Raw genomic sequence first — 21,778 nt, 5'->3', positions numbered from 1 at the left:
CTTCTCCATCAAGATGAGTTTAAGTCTAAGGTCTCTATCCCTTCATGCTCTAATCTTCAGTTTGTTACAGTGGGCACATTTCTGAGGAACGTGAGCTTCCCCCAGGCAATGGACATATTGAGTGTGTCCATCTAACACAGGCATCGCCTCTCTGCACATCGTGTATCTTTTAAATCCTGGTGAACTAGGCATTTTCCTAACCTAATTCTAACTGTACTAAGAGATGGAAAAAGAAAACTTTTTTAAATTTTAAATAAGGGACATAACTCTAATAACTGAAACTTAACTTGTCTAAACTATCCTAACTCATTAATGTATCTAAACTTATCAATGTGAAATGAAGGTTTTCAACAAGACTGCTGAACTCCGTGTCAGGCCAGGGACAGTTGAGAATGAACTGGAGTCCAGGTCATGTGCATGCTATATGACTTGCCAACAGCATGCGAGGCAGGCACTACGCACGCGTGACCCGTACTGGCACTGCTGCAAAACTCTCCAAGAAAAGGCGCAGGGATGCACCATCGTCTGGAGCGGAGCACCCACAGGGACATCTCTCGAAGAAGAACCACTGCTTTAGCAGTACCTAGAGCACATAAGATTTCCTGCTTTGATCTATATAATTTTTCAGAATAAAAACTATGTGAGAGAAGAGTGGATGTTCTGATCTGCTCCAGTTTGCCAGCCTTATTGCCATAGGATTAGACCAGTATGTCTAGACCATTGCTACTTGGTTTTTGGGAAACTACGGGTACATGGAAAATCAGATAGGATAAGAATGTATGTGTGTGTGTGTATGTATCTATCTATATCTATTACCAGAGGTAGCAACTTTCTCTTGATGAAGAGATATGTCAGATTAAAATGGGGACACACAGAACCCCAGAAATGTAGGGCTGGAAGAGACCTCAAGAGGCCTCGGCCGCATTTTCAGTACCCTGTGGCTGTTGCAGCCTGATGTTAAAGTAGCCATCAGGGGACCTAGCCCTCATACCGTTGCAGCAGGACCAGGGGAGTGAGAAAAGTGAGCTTTAAACTTTCTTTGCCCTCTGCCTGCCCCTGACATTCGACCTGTGCAATTCAACCACATTCCAGAATCTGGCCCGTGAGTGTTGACAATTATATGCAACTTCTACTGCACAAACGAAGCAATTCTCAGTTTTTCCATTCTATTTGATGAATGCTAGCATTCAATGAAAGAATGAACTTTCCTTGATCTAGATAGAGTATCTGAGGATTTTAAGTATTAGGAAGCATCACAGAGGGACTGAAGCAAACATCATTCTTTTTACAGATAGGGATACCAAAAGTGATTAAGAGAATTGCCCAATGTCACACAGAGTCTGTGGCAGTGTCTGGAATGAAACCCAGCTTTCTCCAAACCTCAGGCCTGGGCTTCTTTTAGTTGAACTGCCTATTTAAAAATGCACGGAAATTTACCTTGAGCTCATCAAATCGGAGTGTGAAATGAAGAATTTCTGCAAACTGCTTAGCAAGAGCCTGCTCTCGCTCCAGGTGCTGAGTTGGTGAATATGGGGTGCTTGTCAGGGCTCCCAATAGACCTCGCAGTCCTGCCTCTAAATGAAGAAAATCAAAACAAGTGAAACGGTATCTGCTTCTACTGTATATTAGTAGTTGACTTAAAATGCTAAAATGTATGGTAATTCCATGACCTAAAGTGAGTTTTAAGATCAAATAAGTATCAGAGGGGTAGCCATGTTAGTCTGGCTCTGTAAAAGCAGCAAAGAATCCTGTGGCACCTTATAGACTAATAGACGTTTTGGAGCATGAGCTTTCGTGGGTGAATTCCCACTTCGTCGGATGCATGCTCCAAAACGTCTGTTAGTCTATAAGGTGCCACAGGATTCTTTGCTGCTTTTAAAGATCAAATAAGTTATCATTGGTTTTCATGGGGCATTTATACTGGAGATTACCCATGAATTGCTATTGATACAGGGCTTATATCTTACTGGATTCTACAGTGAACTAATTTTTCAAGTTGTTACACGACTACATTTTTTTTTTAAATTGACTTTATGTTGGTAATGTCAGTCCATATTGCTATATGAAAAGCTATTCAATGTTAAGGAACACAAATTAACAGTGACCACAAAATTTCTCTATCTTCAAAGGCCACATCAAAAAATTAGAAATGCAGCTAGTAAAGAGGACAAGCAGTAATCTCTTAAAAAGTGGCAGGTTACGTTTTATTTAAAAACCAAACCAAAAAAACCAAACAAAACAACAACAACTTGGTCATGAAATTATCTGCTTAATTAAAAGATGCATTTCTAAGTATCTTTCAATCCACTAACCCAGAATGGAGAACTCTTCTGTTGGTTGAATATCTAATGAAGAAACTTTTAAACCTCAGCAGTAACAAGTGAGAAGCTAAGTAAATAAGTGGTCAGTTTCCCATGTTCTTTAGACAGGTTTATGTAGACCTTCAAATGTTTTTGCTCTAAATGTTTTTTTTCAGGGGGGTGGGGTGGAGGGAGGTAGGACTGTGAGATGAGATTGCCTGAAGAAAGCAGAGTTTACCTTATTCATGAAATATGATCCTGCACTTAGCACTAATTTGCTAGTAATTGTGGAGGTGAAATATACTGTTCAATAGACAGAGCCACCACAAACAGTTCTGAAAGTTCTATGGCTGATGCAGTTCCAGCTAAACATACAAGGGACACTTTGATATACTGGATAATTACCATTTCTTAATACTGTAGTTCAAAGGGACATTCTGAAATCTTCTCTCTCTCACTAACAAAAGTTGGTGCAATAAAAATATTACCTCACCCATCTTGTGTCTCTACGGCCTGCAAAACTAAGTTAAGATTTCACTTTTTAATGGATTATATTTTTTCATTGTCAGGTGCAAGAAGATACTACATTTTCTTGGAGACCACAAGAGGTTTCCAATGACTGTATGCTACCATACAAGGAAAGTTCATGGAAACATTCCTGCAAGAAGCACAATATGGTGAGGGTGACATATTTTATCCTTCTTTTCAGTGGTGTAACTGGTTTGCCTCTACAACAGTGGGCAACGGTGCATGTTTTAAAGTAAGTGAAGCACCTTTTAGAGGACAATCAAATACAATTTGATCTGTGCATCCCCTCTACATTTTCTTACTCAAAATCTAAAGTTGAGTGAAGTGATGGTTCAATGTGCAGCACATAAATCAAAATCTCTCTCAATGGGATTTTGATGGGAAGTGCTATGGCACATTCCACATAGTGTCTCGGACCTGTTTGGTGTTATGAGTTACTTTTGAACTTAGTATAGTATCTCTGATCATGATCCTGAAACAGAGAGCTACTGGTAGGAAAGTGCATAGTAACTGATCAAGCCATGTTTGTACACAGAACATATGGCTTTTGTCTTGCTTCTGTAGAAGCACATTATGAATGGGAATTAAATTGTAATTCAGTGATGTACTCTCAAGTATACCAATTTACTCACTATCCAATATTCTTCCCTGGCAGATGTGTCACTCTCCCTGGGAGAACTGCTGACCACTATGGTACAGAGTATTCTTAGATCTCTCTCTCCTTCAACGTCATGTAATGAGTCTCCACTTATTGAAGAAGAATGGACTTTGTGAAGGCCTCCGGTTCTACCTTATTTAGCTGGGCAATTGTCACCACATCATACACTACGAGATGTTTGTGCAACATGCTCTTAAACAGTTTTTACTGTCAGTCAGAATGTTGTGAGTTCTAGTGTTTATGCTCATCTTTTTCTCCTGGTATGATCAAATGCCCTGTGCTGAATGCTATCTAAGATGGACTCCTCTGTGCAAATACAGGGGCGGCTCCAGCCACCAGTACGCCAAGCGCGTGCCTGGGGCGGCAAGCCACGGGGGGCGCTCTGCCGGTCGCCGCAAGGGCGGCAGGCAGGTTTCCTTCGGCGGCATGCCTGCGGAGGGTCCACTGGTCCCGCGGCTTCAGCGGACCTCCCGCAGGCCTGCCGCTGAATCCGCGGGACCGGGGACCTCCCACAGGCAAGCCGCCGAAGGCAGCCTGCCCGCCGTGCTTGGGGTGGCAAAATACCTAGAGCTGCCCCTGGCAAATAAGGCTTGCAGGTAGTTCCTATGCGGGAGACAGTGGGTACATCCCTGACCGTCCCGGCTATTAGCCATCAATGGATCTCTCCTCCATGAATTTATCTAGCTCTTTTTTGAAGCTTGTTATAGTTGTGGCCTTCACAACATCCCCTGGCAAAGATTCTACAGGTGGACTGTGCATTGTGTGAAGAAGTACTTCCTTTTGTTTTAAACTTTCTGCCTATTAATGTCTAAGGGCCAGAACTGACTGCCTATCTGGCGGTTTGGCCCCGTTAGGCCAGTTGGAACATTAACACCTAACTGCTAATTACCCTAAGAGTAAGCAGAGATCCCGATGGTGTAGTGAGGCGGTGTGCCCTCCCTCTGACCCAGAAGGGGAGGGACGACCACCCCCGACTACATTAACCCTTTTCCTAATGGCTCCTAACATTGTTACCTGTTTTGACTGCCACTGAACATTATGCGGGTGTTTTCAGAGAACTATCCACAGTGACTCCAAGATCTCTTTCTTGAGTGGTTACAGCTAATTTAGACCCCATCATTTTGTATGTATAACTGGGATTATGTTTTCCAATGTGCATTACTTTGCATTTATCAACATTCAATTTCATCTGCCATTTTGTTGCCCAGTCACCCAGTTTTGTGGGATCCCACTGTAACTCTTTGCAGTCTGTTTTGGACTTGACTATCTTGAGTAATGTTGTATTGTATGCAATACTATGTTGAGATGTATTGCCATCTCACTGTTCATCCCTTTTTCCAGATCATTTATGAATATGTTGAACAGCAAAGGACTCGGTATTGACCCCTGGGGATATCACGGTTTACCTCTCTCCACTGTGAAAACTGACTATTTATTCCTACTGATTGTTTCCTATCTTTTAAACAGTTACTGGTTCATGAGAGGATTTTTCCTCCTATCCCATGACAGCTTACTTTAAGAGCCTTTGGTGAGGGACCTTGTCAAAGGCTTTCTGGAAGTGTAAATACACTGTACCCACTGGATCACCCTTGTCCATGTTTGTTGACCTCCTCAAAGAATTCCAATATACTGGTAAGACATGATTTCCTTTTACAAAAGCTATGTTGACTCTTCCCCAACAAATCACATTCACCTATGTGTCTGATAATTCTGTTCTTTACTATAGTTTCAACCAGTTTGCCTGGTACTGAAGTTAGTCTTAGCAGCTTGTAATTGCCAGGATTGCCTTGGGAGCCATTTTAAAAATTGGTGTCACTTTAGTTATCTTCCAGTCAACTGAAACAGAAGCTGATTTAAATAATAGGTTACATACCACAATTAGATGATCTGTAATTTTATACTTGAGTTCCTTCAGAACTCTCGGGTGAATACTATCTGATCCTGATGACTTATTACTGTTTATCAATTTGTTCCAAAACCTCCAAAAAGATCTCTCAATCTGGGATAGTTCCTCAGATTTGTTGCCTAAAAAGAATGGCTTAGGTGTGGGAATCTCCCTCACATCTGCAGTGAAGACTGATGCAAAGAAATCATTTAGTTTCTCCGCAATGACCTTATTGTCTTTGACTGCTCCTTGAGCACCTTAATTGTCCAATGGCCCCACTGATTGTTTAGCAGGACTTCCTTCTTCTGATGTACTTACAAAAATTTCTGCTGTTACTTTTTGAGTCTTTGGCTAGTATGAAGGATATCAAATCATTAGTTTACAACCTTTCAACTTACCTAGCCTTTGAGAAAATTCATAGAATTTCTTTAGCTTGCCTACTAGTGGAACAACTGCACCCCATGCCTTCTCCTGCAATTTTTCGTCAGTGGGATGCTGTATTGCCTTGAAAATTGAACACATGGAGAAAGAAAAAAAAAAAGTCACCTCACTTAACAACAGGAATCAAGACTAGGAAAGTTTTCTTTCATTCAAAATATGTATTAAAAGAGGTTGATCAGAGGTACTAATGGAAAACAAAAGAAGGGAGCATTATTCTTTAGATTGTGGGAAGAGAACAGTTTCTCCGGACATTATGGTTGCAACCAGTGTCCTATTGTGAGTCAGATTTTCATTGAAAATTATAAACTGGTGTTTTTCATCACATACTGTACCTGTTATGTACATTCTTTACACATACACAATGAAAATAATTAAGCACACTTTATGAACATAATACTTTATAGGATGTAAACACTATTATACAATTACTTATATGTAGATGATTTTTAAGTTCCCTAAAATACAAAAAAAGAAACAATTTACACAGTACAATCTACTTGGTCAAAATAACTGCTTTATCGGGATACTCCATGAGAATGAGTTTAGCCTAGTTTAATGATCATGGCTAGTACACAGCGTTAGTTTCAGCTACCGCAATCAGTATCAGGTAATGGGGAGGAAGAACCAACCACCTTTAGCTCATGGAATTTTTATACAATCAAGTAATACTCCTGGCAGAATTTGACACCAGGGAAAAGTGACTAGATATCTCAGGTAGTTGAGATTTTTTGGTGTTCTGACAGTAGCGCTGTGTCAGAACATTTGATATATAAACATACTATATTAATTGCAGTTAGCTTTGCAGTATTTTGTCACATTTTATAGGAAAACATTTGTTCAAAAATTAAACTGTATAACTGAGTTCTAAAATAGCAAGTTATTCAACAATGTCAGTCAAGAACATTGGCTTGTATTTGGAATTTTGCTTAAAAGAGGAACGTTATTCAAATATTAGCTGGCCCCATTTGTACTTTTCAGATCACATTGTGAGAAATTCAGATATGTTATTTCATGCAGAATTTTAGTATAAACAGTGTATTTAATTCTATACAATTATTTAGAAACATTTTACTGCAGTAAATATTAAAGTTTAGAGTAATTTCCTTTCTCCCCAAAACTAACAGGAAGCATAATGCATGCAAACAATCTTATTGATTTTTTTCTTCCATATTGTAAGGTATTTGGGGGATTTAATTTTCTTTTAAAATGTTTCCTAGTTTTAACCTTCCCTTCCCAGTCAACTTATTTGAGAAGTGTGCATATATCACATATATCTTACAGGAAGGATAGTGAAATTTTTGAAAACAGACACTCTTGGAAAGAGTTGCTGTGTAAGATACCAACAGGCAGGAAGTTTAGAAATTCTAATGTTCCGGCATAATATTTGTGAACTGATACACTTTTGTTTTCATATGTCTAATTTACACTGGTTACTACATTGTTTTACTTCTTGTTCACTGTTTTCTTACATGTCTTGCTGCAAATCTTGTGTTTCAGTCATTACTTTTGAACTAATTCTTATTATTTGTAAAAAAAAAATGTTAGCTGATTTCTAACAGTGTGGCGGTATATGGTGGGAGTTTTTGTATTAACACTCCATTTCTCTCTCCTTCCCTGGTTCTCATCATTGTGGACATGCTCAGATTACTCAGTGGTGTCCCAATACAGTAACTCCTCACTTAAAGTTGTCCTGGTTAACACTGTTTCATTGTTATGTTGCTGTTCTATTAGAGAATATGCTCATTTAAAGCTGCGCAATGCTCCCTTATAACGTTGTTTGGCAACTGCCTGCTTTGTCCACTGCTTGCAGAAAGAGCAGCCTGTTGGAGCTAGCTGGTGGGGGCTTGGAACCAGGATGGTGCCGGCAGTTCAGCTGTCCCTGCACCTACAAATATTTAATAATGGGCTCTTCAATCTAGCAGAGAAAGGTATAACACGATCCAATGGCTGGAAGTTGAAACTAGACAAATTTAGACAGGAAATAAGGCATAACTGGAAAGGCATAACTTTTTAACAGTGAGAGTAATTAACCACTGGAACAATTTATCAAGGGTTGTGGTAGATTCTCCATCACTGAGAATTTTTAAATCAAGATTGGATATTTTTCTAAAAGATCTGCTCTAGGAATTATTTTTGGGGAAAGTTCTATGGCCAGTGCTACACAGGAGGCCAGCTTAAATGATCACAATGGTCCCTTCTGGCCTTGGAATCTATGAACACTGAGGTTGTGGTCAGCTTTGCATTAAGAGCTGTTCAGGTCTGCAAAGTTTGACTTTTTTCAAGTCTATTTTTCTTTTAAATAAGTTGGACTTAAGAGCAGACCAGAGAAGTACAGTGTGATGCCTTTTTAAACTCCACTGATGGTGATGTGTATATAAAATTAGTTAACAGGTCTAGGCAATTTCCACAGGCCTTTAGTTACTTGCAGTAGGCTTACCTCTGCAGAAGAGTTGTCATATCAGTTTGGCTGAGGACAGCAATAGGACTTCATATACTTTTGGGGCATGGTGCATTGCGCTGAGAACTATGAATTATCTAGGAATGTGAGGACTGCCTGCTCCACCGTTTTATTAGAAGCAAGAAACAACTGGAACAAGCTATTAGAGAGGGAAATCACTACCCCAAATCTGATTCTAGTTCAGATAAGACTATTAAAATGTATTATCGGGGCATTTCTTGTGTCTCAAGATTTGCACAGCAATTTTTCTCAGTGAGCAAAAAGATGGCTCCAACTGCCAGTCCTGCAAACTTACCTATGAATCTGAAAGGCAAGTTATGTTCTTTCTGGCTCATGCATTATTAGAAGTAATAAAGATTCTGCAATTTCATCTTAGTTAACAACCTTTACATGTGTGGTCAGACAAAATCTTCTATAGTCTCCAATAGCAGTGTTAGCTTGCAGTGGTAAACAAGAATAAAAAAGTTGTTTTAGTCAGTCAAGTCACCAAATGTTAATGAATACACCCAGAAAGCAGATCTCTGTCTCAGGTTAGTGACCTAAGATCCAGCAGCAAGAATCCTGTTAAGATAAAAGCTTTTGAGGAAACATCTTTTTATTACTCAGCTATGTGCATTTAATATAAAAGTTACTGAAGACAAATTTGGTAGCCAGTGATCGTTTTTAAAATCACATTTTAGAGTAGAACCATACTTCAAAGTAGTAATATTTTCATTTCAGTGTGAAAACACACCCTCTGCAGCGCTGCAAATTGCGGCGCTACAAAGCGCCAGTGTAGTCAAAGCCCCAGCGCTGGGAGCCGCGCTCCCAGCGCTGTCCGTTATTCCCCACAGGGAAGTGGAGTACGGACAGCGCTGGGAGAGTTTTCTCCCAGCGCTGGTGCTTTGATTACACTTAGCGCTTCAAAGCGCTGCCGCGGCAGCGCTGCCGCGGCAGCGCTTTGAAATGCAAGTGTAGCCAAAGCCTCAGATTATTAATGCAATAGTTCCTGCCAGAGAAGCTGAAAATCAGCTCTCATCTGTCTGTTCCGGGTTATGTACACCAATAACACTCTACAGAATTGTGTGTATGATCACAAAATATCCAACAATGCTTTACCTCTCGTATTTCGTGGCCAGCTCCTCTGTATGACTGCAAGTCTTCCAGGATTCCTTCTGCATCCTTTAGCACTACATTCACCTGATTATAAATTTCCTTTTCAGATTCTGTAGGCTGGGCATCTAAACAGTAGGAGAGCATATTAAATAATTTAACTGCGTGAGTTTTTAAGACATCCACCATGATCTATAGGACAAAGTTCCTAATGAATTCTTGTATAACTATTATTCCATTTACTGCATAAAGCTATCACTATCTCTCTGAGAAACTTTACAAAGATAACGACAGTCATGTATATTCCCCCATCATTGTTTGGATTTGGAACCTTTCGTGTATGAGGTCTACAGGCAGCAGGGATGTTAAAACCTTCCAGATTACCACACATTATTAACCATGGTTAGTTACTATTTTAAGGGTTTTTTATTAAAATTTACAGGTTTTAATATGTTTTTATTTATCAAACCATACTATGATTTATTTTCACCTTTAGGATGCAGTAGGAACTCAGTGGAAGAGCCACAGGTGAGTTATGGAAAGACACACTGATTAAGGATACACTAGAAGTGTTATAAAACAAGGTAGTCTTATCTACTTTCATTTTTAAAAAATTGCACGCTTTTATATATTTTAAGTTTTTGGGAGCAGGAACTGTATTTTTGTGTATTCTTTATAGCCCTGTGCCCATTCTCAGTTCTGAATATATTAAAATATAAATGCCGATTAAGGGCCAGTAATCTAATTGGTCATGAGAAGATCCATTTTAACTGTGTCAAAGACAGATGCAACAAATTGTTAAAGCCACCTGTGCAGACTCTCCTGTATACTGTCTATAACTGGGATATATTGTTATCCCACATAATAGGATAATTAAATCTCTTTCTTTCAGATATAAGACACTCTCCATCTCTGGATATCATTTAAGTAATACTATATTTGCCTAATAAACATAAAATACATAAAAACAATGTATGTTTTAAGAAATGTCATAACATTTTTGTGGTCTAACAATTTTTTATTTTTTAATATTTAGCAGTATCATCCCAATTCAAATGTTTTATTTCATAAATTATTTATATGAGGTGAGATCAGATTGTGAGGGAAAAAAAGTTATAAAAGAATACAATTTTGGATCCCTTTATATTCCTAACTGGTAATTATGGTGTCAGAAAGAAAAGCTATTCAGGTCAATGAAACTGGTCATTACTTCTGAACTCTGCAACTTTAACACTGACACTATTTCTTCGCTAGCTACACTGGCAAAATGAGTTAGGAAATAAACTTTCAAAGGTAAATTAATCTAAAATTTTCAAAGTACAAAATCCAGGTAATTATACTGACCTAGAAAAATAATTTTTATTTGTAAGGATTATCTGCAAACAATTGACCACTAATGCTTATATTTCATGCTTTAGGTGCAGCTAGGACTGTAAATGTTTAATGTAACTAATCAATACCACATTAAAGATAAATTAGTGTAAAGGGTCTTCTCACCATGATACAAATGCATAACTCCCATGAACATTGATGGAAGCTGCGCACACCCATCAACTGGAGTGCACATCCGTTAATTTTACACATTGTGGAAAACAGTTTTAATGCATGGATCAGGATGGAAAAGACGGTTACTCACCTTTGTAATTGTTGTTCTTCGAGATGTGTTGCTCAAATCGATTCCAATTAGGTGTGTGCGCGCCGCGTGCACGTTTGTCGGAAGATTTTTACCCTAGCAACACTCGGTGGGTCAGTTGAGGTGCCCCCTGGAGTGGCGCCGTTCTGGCGCTGAATATATGCCCCTGCCGACCCATCGGCCCCTCAGTTCCTTCTTGCCAGCTACTCTGACAGAGGGGAAGGAGGGCGGGTTTGGAATGGATATGAGCAACACATCTCAAAGAACAACAGTTACAAAGGTGAGTAACCGTCTTTTCTTCTTCGAGTGCTTGCTCATATCGATTCCAATTAGGTGACTCCCAAGCCTTACCTAGGCGGTGGGATCGGAGTGAGATGTCGCGGAGTGAAGGACCGTTGAACCAAATGCCGCATCGTCTCTGGACTGCAGCACTAATGCATAATGGGAGGCAAAGGTGTGCATGGATGACCAAGTCGCTGCCCTGCAGATCTCCTGGATGGGTACATGGGCCAGAAAGGTGGCAGATGAAGCTTGAGCCCGAGTGGAATGGGCGGTGAGGTGGCTAGTCGAAACGTGAGCCAAGTCATAGCACGCACGGATGCATGACGTCACCCAAGATGAAATTCGTTGCGAGGAGACCGGTAGGCCCTTCATCCGGTCTGCCACTGCTACGAACAGTTGGGGCATCTTTCACTAGATGTAAAAGGCGAGAGCCCTACGAACATCTAGAGAATGCAGCTATTGCTCTTGACTTGACACGTGCGGTTTCAGAAAGAAGACCAGGAGGAAAATGTCTTGGTTGATGTAGAAGGCAGACACCACCTTAGGGAGGAAGGTGGGGTGTGGTTGCAGCTGTACCTTATCCTTGTGGAACACCATATATGGAGGATCTGCTGTGAGGGCCCGAAGTTCTGACACGCGCCTCACCGATGTGATAGGGATGAGGAAAGCTGTCTTCCAGGAAAGGTACAGAAGTGAGCAGGTGGCCATCGGCTCAAAGGGAGCACCCATGAGCCTGGATAGAACTAGACTGAGGTCCCACATAGGGGTCAGATGGCGAACCTGTGGGTACAAACGTTCCAAGCCCTTGAGGAACATGCTGACCATAGGATTAGAGAAGACTGGGCATCCGTTCTCGCCTGGATGGAAGGCTGAAATAGCTGCCAGGTGTACCTTGATGGATGAGACCGCTAGGCTGTGCTGCTTCAGGGACCAGAGATACTCCAGGATGGTAGGGACTGGTACCTGCAGTGGGACAGCATCGTTCTGGGCACACCAGCAGGAAAAATGCTTCCACTTGGCCAGGTACGTGGACCTAGTGGAGGGCTTCCTGCTACCCAAGAGCACTTGCTGCACTGAGCTGGAGCAACGCAGCTCTGACTGAGTTAACCATGCAGCATCCATGCCGTGAGATGGAGGGACAATGGGTCTGGATGGTGTAGTCTGCTGTGCTCCTGAGTTATCAGGTCTGGCCACAGTGGCAGAGGAATTGGTTTGGTCACCGACAGGTCGCAGAGTGTGGTGTACCAGTGCTGTCTCGGCCACTCTGGAGCGATCAGGATTAAGCGGGCCTTGTCTCTGCATAGCTTGAGAAGGACCTTGTGGACCAGTGAGAATGGAGGAAAGGCATAGAGGAGGTGGTCTTTCCAAGTTATCAGGAATGCGTCTGACAGGGAGCCCGGGCAGCGTCCCTGGAGGGAGCAGAACACGTGGTACTTCCGATTCCCGCGAGAGGCGAAGAGGTCTATGTGGGGAAACCCCCACTTCCGGAAAACAGAATGGATAATGTCCGGGCGAATCGACCACTCGTGAGCTAGGAAGGACATGCTGAGGTGATCTGCCTAGGTGTTCTGGGCTCCTGGGAGAAAATCAATCTGGTGGCATCCTGAGTGGGCTATGCAAAACACCCAGAGGCGTATGGCTTCCTGACAAAGGAGGGAGGACTGCGCCCCACCTTGCTTGTTGATGTAAAACATGGCCGTTGTGTTGTCTGTGAAGACTATGACACAACGGCCCTGCAGATGTTCGCGGCTGAACTATTCACCACTAAACACTATCTACAGAAGAACGAGTAAAGCTAGGGAGGTGGAGATCAGCTATGCTGCGCTCCACAGTTCCAACGACCGTCAAGGGTGGTAAGAAGGAACTGAGGGGGCAATGGGTCGGCAGGAGCATATATTCGGCGCCATAATGGCACCACTCCATGGGGCGCCTCAGCCAACCCACCGAGTGTTGCTAGGGTAAAAATCTTCCGACGAACGTGCACACGGCGCGTACACACCTAATTGGAATTGATATGAGCAAGCACTCAAAGAACAAAAAAAAGTTTACACACACATTGTCGATCTGGTTTTGGTATATTCAGTTTTGTTAAACCACAAAAATAGGACATCTATGTTAAGTATATAAAGATGGGGCATTGTTAGCAAGTGCACCTAAGCAGACCTTGCAATAGTTTATTAATACTTAACATTTCAATATTAAGAAGTATCTGAACACAAGGAAGCTTGCTGCTCCCTTTCTAAAAAGGAAAAAATAGCACCACATTGATTAGGCCTTGACTACAGAAATAACTGGTCACCATTTTTGAGACTGTCATAGAAAAGTCAGATTTATAATTTTGAAAGCTGCTGAAGACTGCTGTAAGAAATGAAGATAAAAAATGGGGAAAAATAGCAGACAGGTAAGCAGCAGTTTACTATTAACAGTTCATGTACAAACATGAAATGCTATAGTACATGAAATACTATAGGACAGTACAGTCTAATATAAAGCTCTGTAGCATTCCAGAGTATCTGCATTGTTAAATAATTCAATCAAGACTTGCCACTTTGGTTCTCTTATACTAAATACATCTCCTATAACCTTAAAGCTTTTCCATTACTCTTCCTTGCTTCACCCTCCTTATAAAGGGTGCTCCTTCTAGAGACTGACAGAGTAGTAGAAGGATTTGTGAAGATACTAGCCAATGTCAGAAATTCTACACAAAATGGATATGCTGAACTGATGCATTAGGGTAGATTATGCTCTTCATTTCTGAAGTCATCTGAAGTGACGCCACCTATTCATCTCTGGGGATTGGAAATAGGGCTGTTTCAGTTAAGGGTCTCTGGCTATGGAGCTCATTCCCTCAGGATGGTTAGGGCAGTGAATGAGGAGGAGGAAGGATTTTTATGCTGCAGTTCATTTTAAAGACAATCATTTAATGACTCGTTGAATTTATCTATGTCATGCACCCAGAACAGGATGAGGAGTTGATACAATTATTCATTCTAAAGCAAAGCTGAAAGAGCTCCCACTCTTGCTTATTAACAAGACCAGGATTCTACATTTCTCTTGTAACACCTGATGACAGCAAAAACCCCAAAAGCTCTCGGCAATGTTTAAATAGTTGAGGCTGTCAATTGTTTCTGGGGGAAATTACAGCCTTAGATCTTTCAGGTAAACAGGCTAACTTCACCTTATACTTGCTGCAAAGAATCCTGTGGCACCTTATAGACTAACAGACGTTTTGCAGCATGAGCTTTCGTGGGTGAATACCCACTTCTTCGGATGCCACAGGATTCTTTGCTGCTTCTACAGAACCAGACTAACACGGCTACCCCTCTGATACTTATACTTGCTGTTACCAATGCAGTCCTGGGATGCACAAACAGGGGAAACTTAAGTAGCAGAGAGATTATTTTACCTCTATATTTGGCACTGGTGTGACCACTGCTGGAATACTGTGTGCAGCTATGTTGCCCATATTTCAAGAAGGATGTTAATAAATTAGAGAGGACTCAGAGAAGAGCCATGAGAACGATTAAAGTATTAGGAAACACGCCGTATCGTGATAGACTCAAAGAGCTTAATCTATTTAGCTTAGCTGAGAGAAGGTTAAGGGGTGACTCGACTACAGTCTACGAGTACTTACACAGGGAACAAATATTTAATAATGGGTTCTTCAATCTAGCAGAGAAAGGTATAACACAACCCAATGGCTGGAAGTTGAAACTAAACAAATTTAGACTGGAAATAAGGTGTAAATTTTTTAAGATGAGAGTAGTTAACTATTGAAACTTTTTACCAACGGCTGTGGTGGATTCTCCATTACTCAGAATTTTAACATAAATATTGGATGCTTTTCTAAAAGATATGCTCCAGAATTATTTTGGGGAAGTTCTATGGCCTGTGCTATATAGGAGGTCAGACTAGATGATCACAATGGTCACTTCTGGCCTTGAAATCAATGAATTTACGTTTCTAAATTAGAAGCTAGAAAGACTGACCCAGTTGTTTCAAGCAACTGATGAGTCCTTTTAGAGCTAACTTTCAATGAATTTTAAAATTTAATTGGTTTTGGAATGCACTAGATTCAATATATATCGAGGAGTTCAGAAAAGCTATACAGTATTGCATTGAAGTAATAAGAACTAGTAAGAATATGAGCGCTGTCACACGGGGTGAATGGTGGTTGAAGGACAGTACATAAGAGTATGACAGACAATTTATCAAGTACGGGGGATATGAGTGCCAGAAGTGAATCTAACTTAAGAGGGACAAGGATTATTTAGGATAGTTTCAACAATGAAATTGAGCAACAAATACGCTGCATATCAGTAAATACTTCCCTAATGGCAACTTCTATTGCACTGTGAAATATTCTCCCCAGAAGTAGCATCAAAGGAGCCAGGAAAGAGAGCTATGAAAACGGGAGGTTGAGTAGGAGTTCGTAGGGGAGAGAAAGAGAGAGAGAGATGGAGGGGGGAGGGTTCCCACTCTTCTTGACAGGAGCTTAGGAAGGAAAGCTATGACTGCTACAGAGACAGCAGTGCTAGTGACCCAAAGAATGGAAGAAACAATTAAGATGAGTGGATGTGGAAGCCATGGGATTTACATTATTCTGAAGTGGGTATCTGGAAGCTGTTTTGCTTGTATAAAGTGCCACCTGAAGATCTGAGGTTTGGAGACACAGCTAGAAACTACGATTCAGTTTTGAAGGGGACTGGAGTGGATGATGGAGGGAAGGAGAGAGGAGGCCGAAGGGAAACCTCAAGACTTGGAGATGGATGCTGGACCAGAGCAATGTGAGGTAGACTGCTGGATGAGGAAAGTGGCCAATGAAAGCATGCGACTATGAGAACAAGGCAGAGGAAAAGATTGGCTAGTGAAGTAGAAATAGATATTAGGAATAGCTTACTGAGTTGGACAATAAAATGGAGAGACAGGCAGTAACAAGATGAGAGAGCAAGGAAGAAGAGAAGAGCAGCTAATCCTACAATAAGTGGGAAAGACAATGGAGATAGACAGAATTCAGAGTCCCAGAAAGAAAGAGGATGATGCACAAAAGACTGCAAGTGAGAAAAGAAGACAAGACAACTTGCTGCTAGAAACAACAGGGAAGAGGGAAGGCTGGAGAACTGCACCCATGCCAGGAAGGGGCAGGTCTACTAATTGGGGACTCCCTAATAAGAAGAGGAACAGACAGGCCTGTAACCAGAGCTGATCTCAAGAACAGAAGGGTGTGTTGTCTGCCAGGAGCTAAGATACAGGACGTGGTCCTGAGGCTAAAGACGATCCTAATGGAAGTGGGAAAGAATCCACTGATTGTCCTTCATGTCAGAAAACATTATATTGCTAGTCTTCCTTGATGCGTCTCAGCAAAAATCTGTGCCAGGCTGGGGAAGACACTTAAAGAAATGGAGGCTCAGGTGATCTACAGTGGGATTCTACCTGTCCCTAGAAAAAGAGAGAGGTGAGACAAGATTATGGTCATCAACAAATGGCTTAGCCAATGGTGCTATAAGGAGGGCTTTGGGACATTCAACCACTGGGAGGTATTCATGGACAGAGAACTGTTCTTATGGGATGAACTCCACCAGAACAGGAAGGGAAATAACTTCTGAGATAGAGGTTGGGACAACTGATAAAAAAAGCTTTCAACTAGGAATTTGGGGGAGACAGTTGGAAGATACTTATGTAATCTCCATATGTGATGCTAATACTGAATGGTAGGAAAATTAAGTAAAAGATGGAGAAAGGAACAACAAAGGATAGGAAAATAGGCAACAAGAGGAAACAGTATCAATATCAATGAAAATAACAGTCAGGTAGGCTGTAGCTAGTTGGGCAAGGAATCTGGGTAAGGCCAAGCAGAAACAACTAAGATGTCTATACACCAATGCAATGAACACAGGTAACAAAATGGAGGAATCTGAATTACTGGTGCAGGAGGTGAAACCAGATATTATAGGGAAAATGGAAACATGATGGGATAATAGTCATGACTGGAAAACAGGTATTGAAAGGTATGTGCTGTTCAAGACAGACAGAAATAAAGGGAAAGGAGGTTGAGTAGCATTGTGTATTAATGAGGTAGACTGTAAATGAATTAGAAGTGATGGAACGGAAAAAATGGAATTTGTTTGGGTCAAAATCACTTTGGAAAGAAAGGTAACAAAAGGCTCTACTAGAATAGTGCTTGGGGTCTGCTACAGACTCCCCCTCCCCCCCAAGATCCAATTTGGATATGGATAGAATCCTCTTTAATATTTTTAATGAAATAAATACTACACCTCTACCCTGATATAACGCTGTCCTCGGGAGCCAAAAAATCTTACCGCATTATAGGTGAAACCGCGTTATATCAAACTTGCTTTGATCCGCTGGAGTGCGCAGCCCCGCTCCCCGCAAGCGCTGCTTTACCACGTTATATCCGAATTCATGTTATATCGGGTCATGTTATATCGGGGTAGAGGTGTACTGGGAATTGTGTGATTATGGGAGACTTTAATTTCCAAGATATAGATTGGAGGGCAAATGCTACCAATAATGGTAGAAACCAGATATTCCTGGATGTGATAGCTGACAGATTTCTTCACCGAACAGTCATGAACCAAGAAGTGGAGAAGCCATTTTTGATTTAGCATTGGTAAATATTGAGGAACTCACAGAAAAAAGTTTCCTGCTTTTCATAACTATTGTTCTTCGAGATGTCCTGCTCATGACCATTCCATTCTAGGTGTGCGCATGCCCACGTATGCGGGTGTCGGAGATTTTTTGCCTTAGCAGTATCCATAGGGTTGGCAGCGGTGCCCCTTTGAGTGCTGTGCTCATGCGCCGGTATATCCGGCACCACTGAACCTACGCCCTCTCAGTTCCTTCTTGCTGGCAAATCCGATAGAGGGGCAGGAGGGCAGGTAATAGAATGGACATGAGCAACATAGCTCAAAGAACAACAGTTACGAAAGGTAGGTAACCATTTTTTCTTCTTCAAGTGCTTGCGCATATCAATTCCATTCCAGGTAACTCACAAACAGTGCCAATGGAGGTGGGTTTGGAGTTCATGGTCTTGCAGCGCTGCCCCGCTGAAGCCAGCATCACCCCAGGCCTGCTGGGTCAGCGCATAATGGGACGTAGATGTGTGGACAGACAACCAGGTAGCCGCTCTACAGATCTCCTGGATCAGCAACTGGGTGAAGGCAGCTGCAGATGATGCTTGAGCTCCAGTCAAGTGTGCTTTAACTACTGCCGGTGGAGGCAGACCAGCCAGCTCATAGCAGTATCGGATGCAGGCTGTGATCCAGGATGAAATCCTTTGAGCAGACAAAGGGTGACCTATCTTCCTGCCTGCCATGAACAGCTGTGTTGACTTACGGAACGACTGTGTCCTATCAATACAGATGGCCAGTGCTCTCTGGACATCTAGGGTGTGTAACCTGTGCTTCTCTTCAGATTTATGGGGCTTCAGAAAGAAGACAGGTAAGAAAATGTCCTTCCCGGCATGAAACTGGGAAACTACCTTGGGCAGGAACATCAGGTGCAGTCGCAGCTGGACCTTATCTTTGTAGGATACCATATAAGGTGGTTCTGACTTAAGTGCTCTGATCTCAGACACTCTGTGGGCGGACATAACTGCCACCAGGAACGCAAACGTCCAAGAGAGAAGGAGAAGAGAGCAGCAAGCCAGAGGTTTGAAGGGAGGCTCCATGAGCCCCGACAGCATGAAATTCAAATCCCAGGAATGGACAGCATCCCGGACGCGGGGATAAAGATGCTCCAGACCTTTCAAGAACTGGGCCTTCGTGTCATGAGCGAAGACCGATCTGGCTTGGAATGGAGGGTGGAAAGCCAAAATAGCAGCTAGGTGGACGCTGATTGACGACAGGAACAAGCCCTGAAGTTTGAGGTGCAGAAGATAGTCCAGAATCACCTGCAGCAAGGCCTGCGATGCCTGGATGTGCCAATCTGAGGCCCAGCACATGAATCTTTTCCACTTAACCCGGTAGGTCACTCTGCAGGAGGGCTTTATGCTACCCAACAAGAACTGCTGCACCCAGGTCGAGCGTTCCCGCTCTTCCACATTTAGCCATGCAGCCGCCACGCTGTCAAGTGCAACACCTCCAGGTTCGGATGCAGGAGACTGCTGTGCAGGACAGTAGGTCTGGCTTGAGAGGGAGCCACAGCAGCTAGGCTACCAAAAGGTGCAGCACCATGCTGAACCAGTGCCGGCGAGGCCACTCGGGGGCTATCAGGATAACCCTCACTCTGTCCTGTTTGATCTTCATGAGGGCTCTGTGGGGTCAACGGCACTGGATGGAAGGTGTACATCAGGGCTCCCGGCCACGGAAGCAGGAAAGCATCCGACAGGGAACCCTTGTCCATCCCCTGGAGTGATCAGAACAGGTGGCATTTCCTGTTCTTGTGGGAGAAGAACAAGTCCACCTGGGCAGTTCCTCACTTTCCCCTTGCCCGATGATCCATGGCCCTTGCTGCCCAGTGCCAGGGAGCCACGCTTTTTGCACACCAGCAATGGGGAATGGTGCCAGGGGCGCACTGCACACCGAGGCCAAGGTACTTGGCGAGTCCTGGCAGGGCTGCATGAAGGCTGGATGCAGGGCAGACTCCCTGAGAAGTGCCTGTAGCCGAATAGCCCGCTCCTTCGTGTGCAGGGCCAGACGTTTTTACAAATTCAGCATTTATCTCTAACGTGTGATTCCCCTAAGCACTTGAGCCAGCTGCCACGGGGGTCACTTACAGGCATAGGTCTGTTGCAGTCCACCCAGGGCTTAAACCCAGGAGACAGAGGCATGCCCCACCTGGGGTGAAGTCCCTGCTGGAACCCTAACTGCTAACTACACTTAACAACTACTTAACATTAACTACTATAAACAAACTATTTATAAGGCCCTAAGGTTCAAAGTCAGTAGACAAGCCCTTGCAATGCAAGGAAAGGTGTTCCGACTAACCACCACGGGAGGTAAGAAGGAACTGAGAAAGCATAGGGTCGGCGGCGCCTGATATACCGGTGCAGGAGCACGGCACTCAAGGGAGCGCCTCTGCCGACCCTATGGATACTTCTAAGGCAAAAATCTCCGACAACCACGCACATCTAGAATGGAATCAACATGAGAAGCACTTGAAGAAAAACTGCTTGTAGAAGACAATCAAAAGCTATGTGCATACTACCACTTACTGTGGTATAATGTACGTCACTCAGGGGTATGAATAAGCCACCTTTCTGAGTGACGTAAATTACACTGACCTAAGCATCGGTGTGTACAGTGTTATGTCGGTTGGAGAGCTTCTCTTGCTGACATAGCTACTGCCACTTGCGGGGGCTGGAGTAATTAAGTCGACAGGAGACCTCTCTCCCATCAGTTTAGAGTGTCTGCCCTAGCAGCGCTACAGCGGTGCAGCTGCACAGGTGCAACTGCACTGCTGTAAGCTCTGTAGTTTAGTCATAGCCTTAGTTCAAGTGATCAAGAGTTAATTCAGTTTAAATTAAACAGAAGAATAAACAAAAATAGGTCTTCAATTAGGGTCCTTGATTTCAAAAGGGCAAACTTCAAAACAAATTAAGGGAAGTGGACTGGATTGAAGAACTCAAGGATCTGACTGTGGAGAAGGCTTGGAATTACTTTAAATCAAAGCTGCAAAAACTATCTGAAGACTGCATCCTAAGCAAGGGGAAAAAATTGTAGGGAAAGGTTGCAGCCCTAACTGGATGAACAAACACCTTAAATAGATTATTAAGAGAGAGCAGAAAGTCTACACGGAATGGAAGAAGGGATGGATCAGCAAGAATCTCTTGGAGGTCAGAAAATGTAGGGAAAGTGAGAACTGCCAAAAGCCAAGCAGAGCTTGACCTTGTGTAGGAAATTAAAACCAACAGTAAAAGGTTCTTCAGCAATACACACAAAAAGAAAACAAGGAAAAGAGGAGCGGGACCACTAAGCACAGAGGATGAGGCGGAGATTAAAAATAATGTAGACACGACTCAACACATGAATGAATACGTTGCCTCCATTTTTAATAAGAATAATGAGGTGCTTGAGGACAGTGGTAGGGTGAGTAATGGGCACAAGGATATGGAAGTAGAAGTTACCACGTCCTGTGTGGAAACCGAACTCAAACAGCTTAATGGGACCAAATTGGGGGACCTGAATAATGTCCATCCAAGAATATTAAAGGAACTGGCACATGAAATTGCAATCCCAACAGGAAGGATTTTTAATTAATCCAGGACCCCGGGGTCATACCTTCTGATTGGAGAATTGCAAATAAAATACCTATATTTAAAAAAGGTAAAGAACAGTTATCCAGGAAACTACAGGCCCCTTAATTTGACCTACGTTGTATGCAAAGTCTAAGAAGAAATTTTGAAAGAGAGAGTAGTTAAAGATATAGAGGTAAATGGTAACTGGGATAAAAAGAACATGGTTTTACAAAAGGTAGATCATGCCACACCAACCTGATTTCATTCTTTGAGAAGATAACCAATTTTCTAGACAAAGGAAAT

General features: G+C 42.5%; 1 protein-coding gene across 6 annotated transcripts in view; it reads right to left on the bottom strand.

Annotated features, from left to right (window-relative positions):
- The window catches only part of CYRIB (CYFIP related Rac1 interactor B), a 151,657-nt gene that overhangs the window by 12,942 nt on the left and 116,937 nt on the right, over window positions 1-21,778 (bottom strand). For all 6 annotated transcript variants that reach the window (XM_045004745.1, XM_045004748.1, XM_045004743.1 and 3 more), the window contains 3 exons: window positions 9,369-9,490; window positions 5,770-5,875; window positions 1,438-1,574 (listed from right to left, as the gene is read on the bottom strand). In XM_045004745.1, coding sequence (XP_044860680.1) covers window positions 1,438-1,574; window positions 5,770-5,875; window positions 9,369-9,490 — 365 coding nt within the window. The remainder of the gene's footprint in view (window positions 1-1,437; window positions 1,575-5,769; window positions 5,876-9,368; window positions 9,491-21,778) is intronic.

This window comes from Mauremys mutica, chromosome 2, assembly GCF_020497125.1.
Source record: "Mauremys mutica isolate MM-2020 ecotype Southern chromosome 2, ASM2049712v1, whole genome shotgun sequence".
NCBI classification, from domain to species: domain Eukaryota; kingdom Metazoa; phylum Chordata; order Testudines; family Geoemydidae; genus Mauremys; species Mauremys mutica.
Note: the sequence above shows the minus strand (reverse complement) of the source record. Positions and strands in the feature narration are given on the sequence as shown.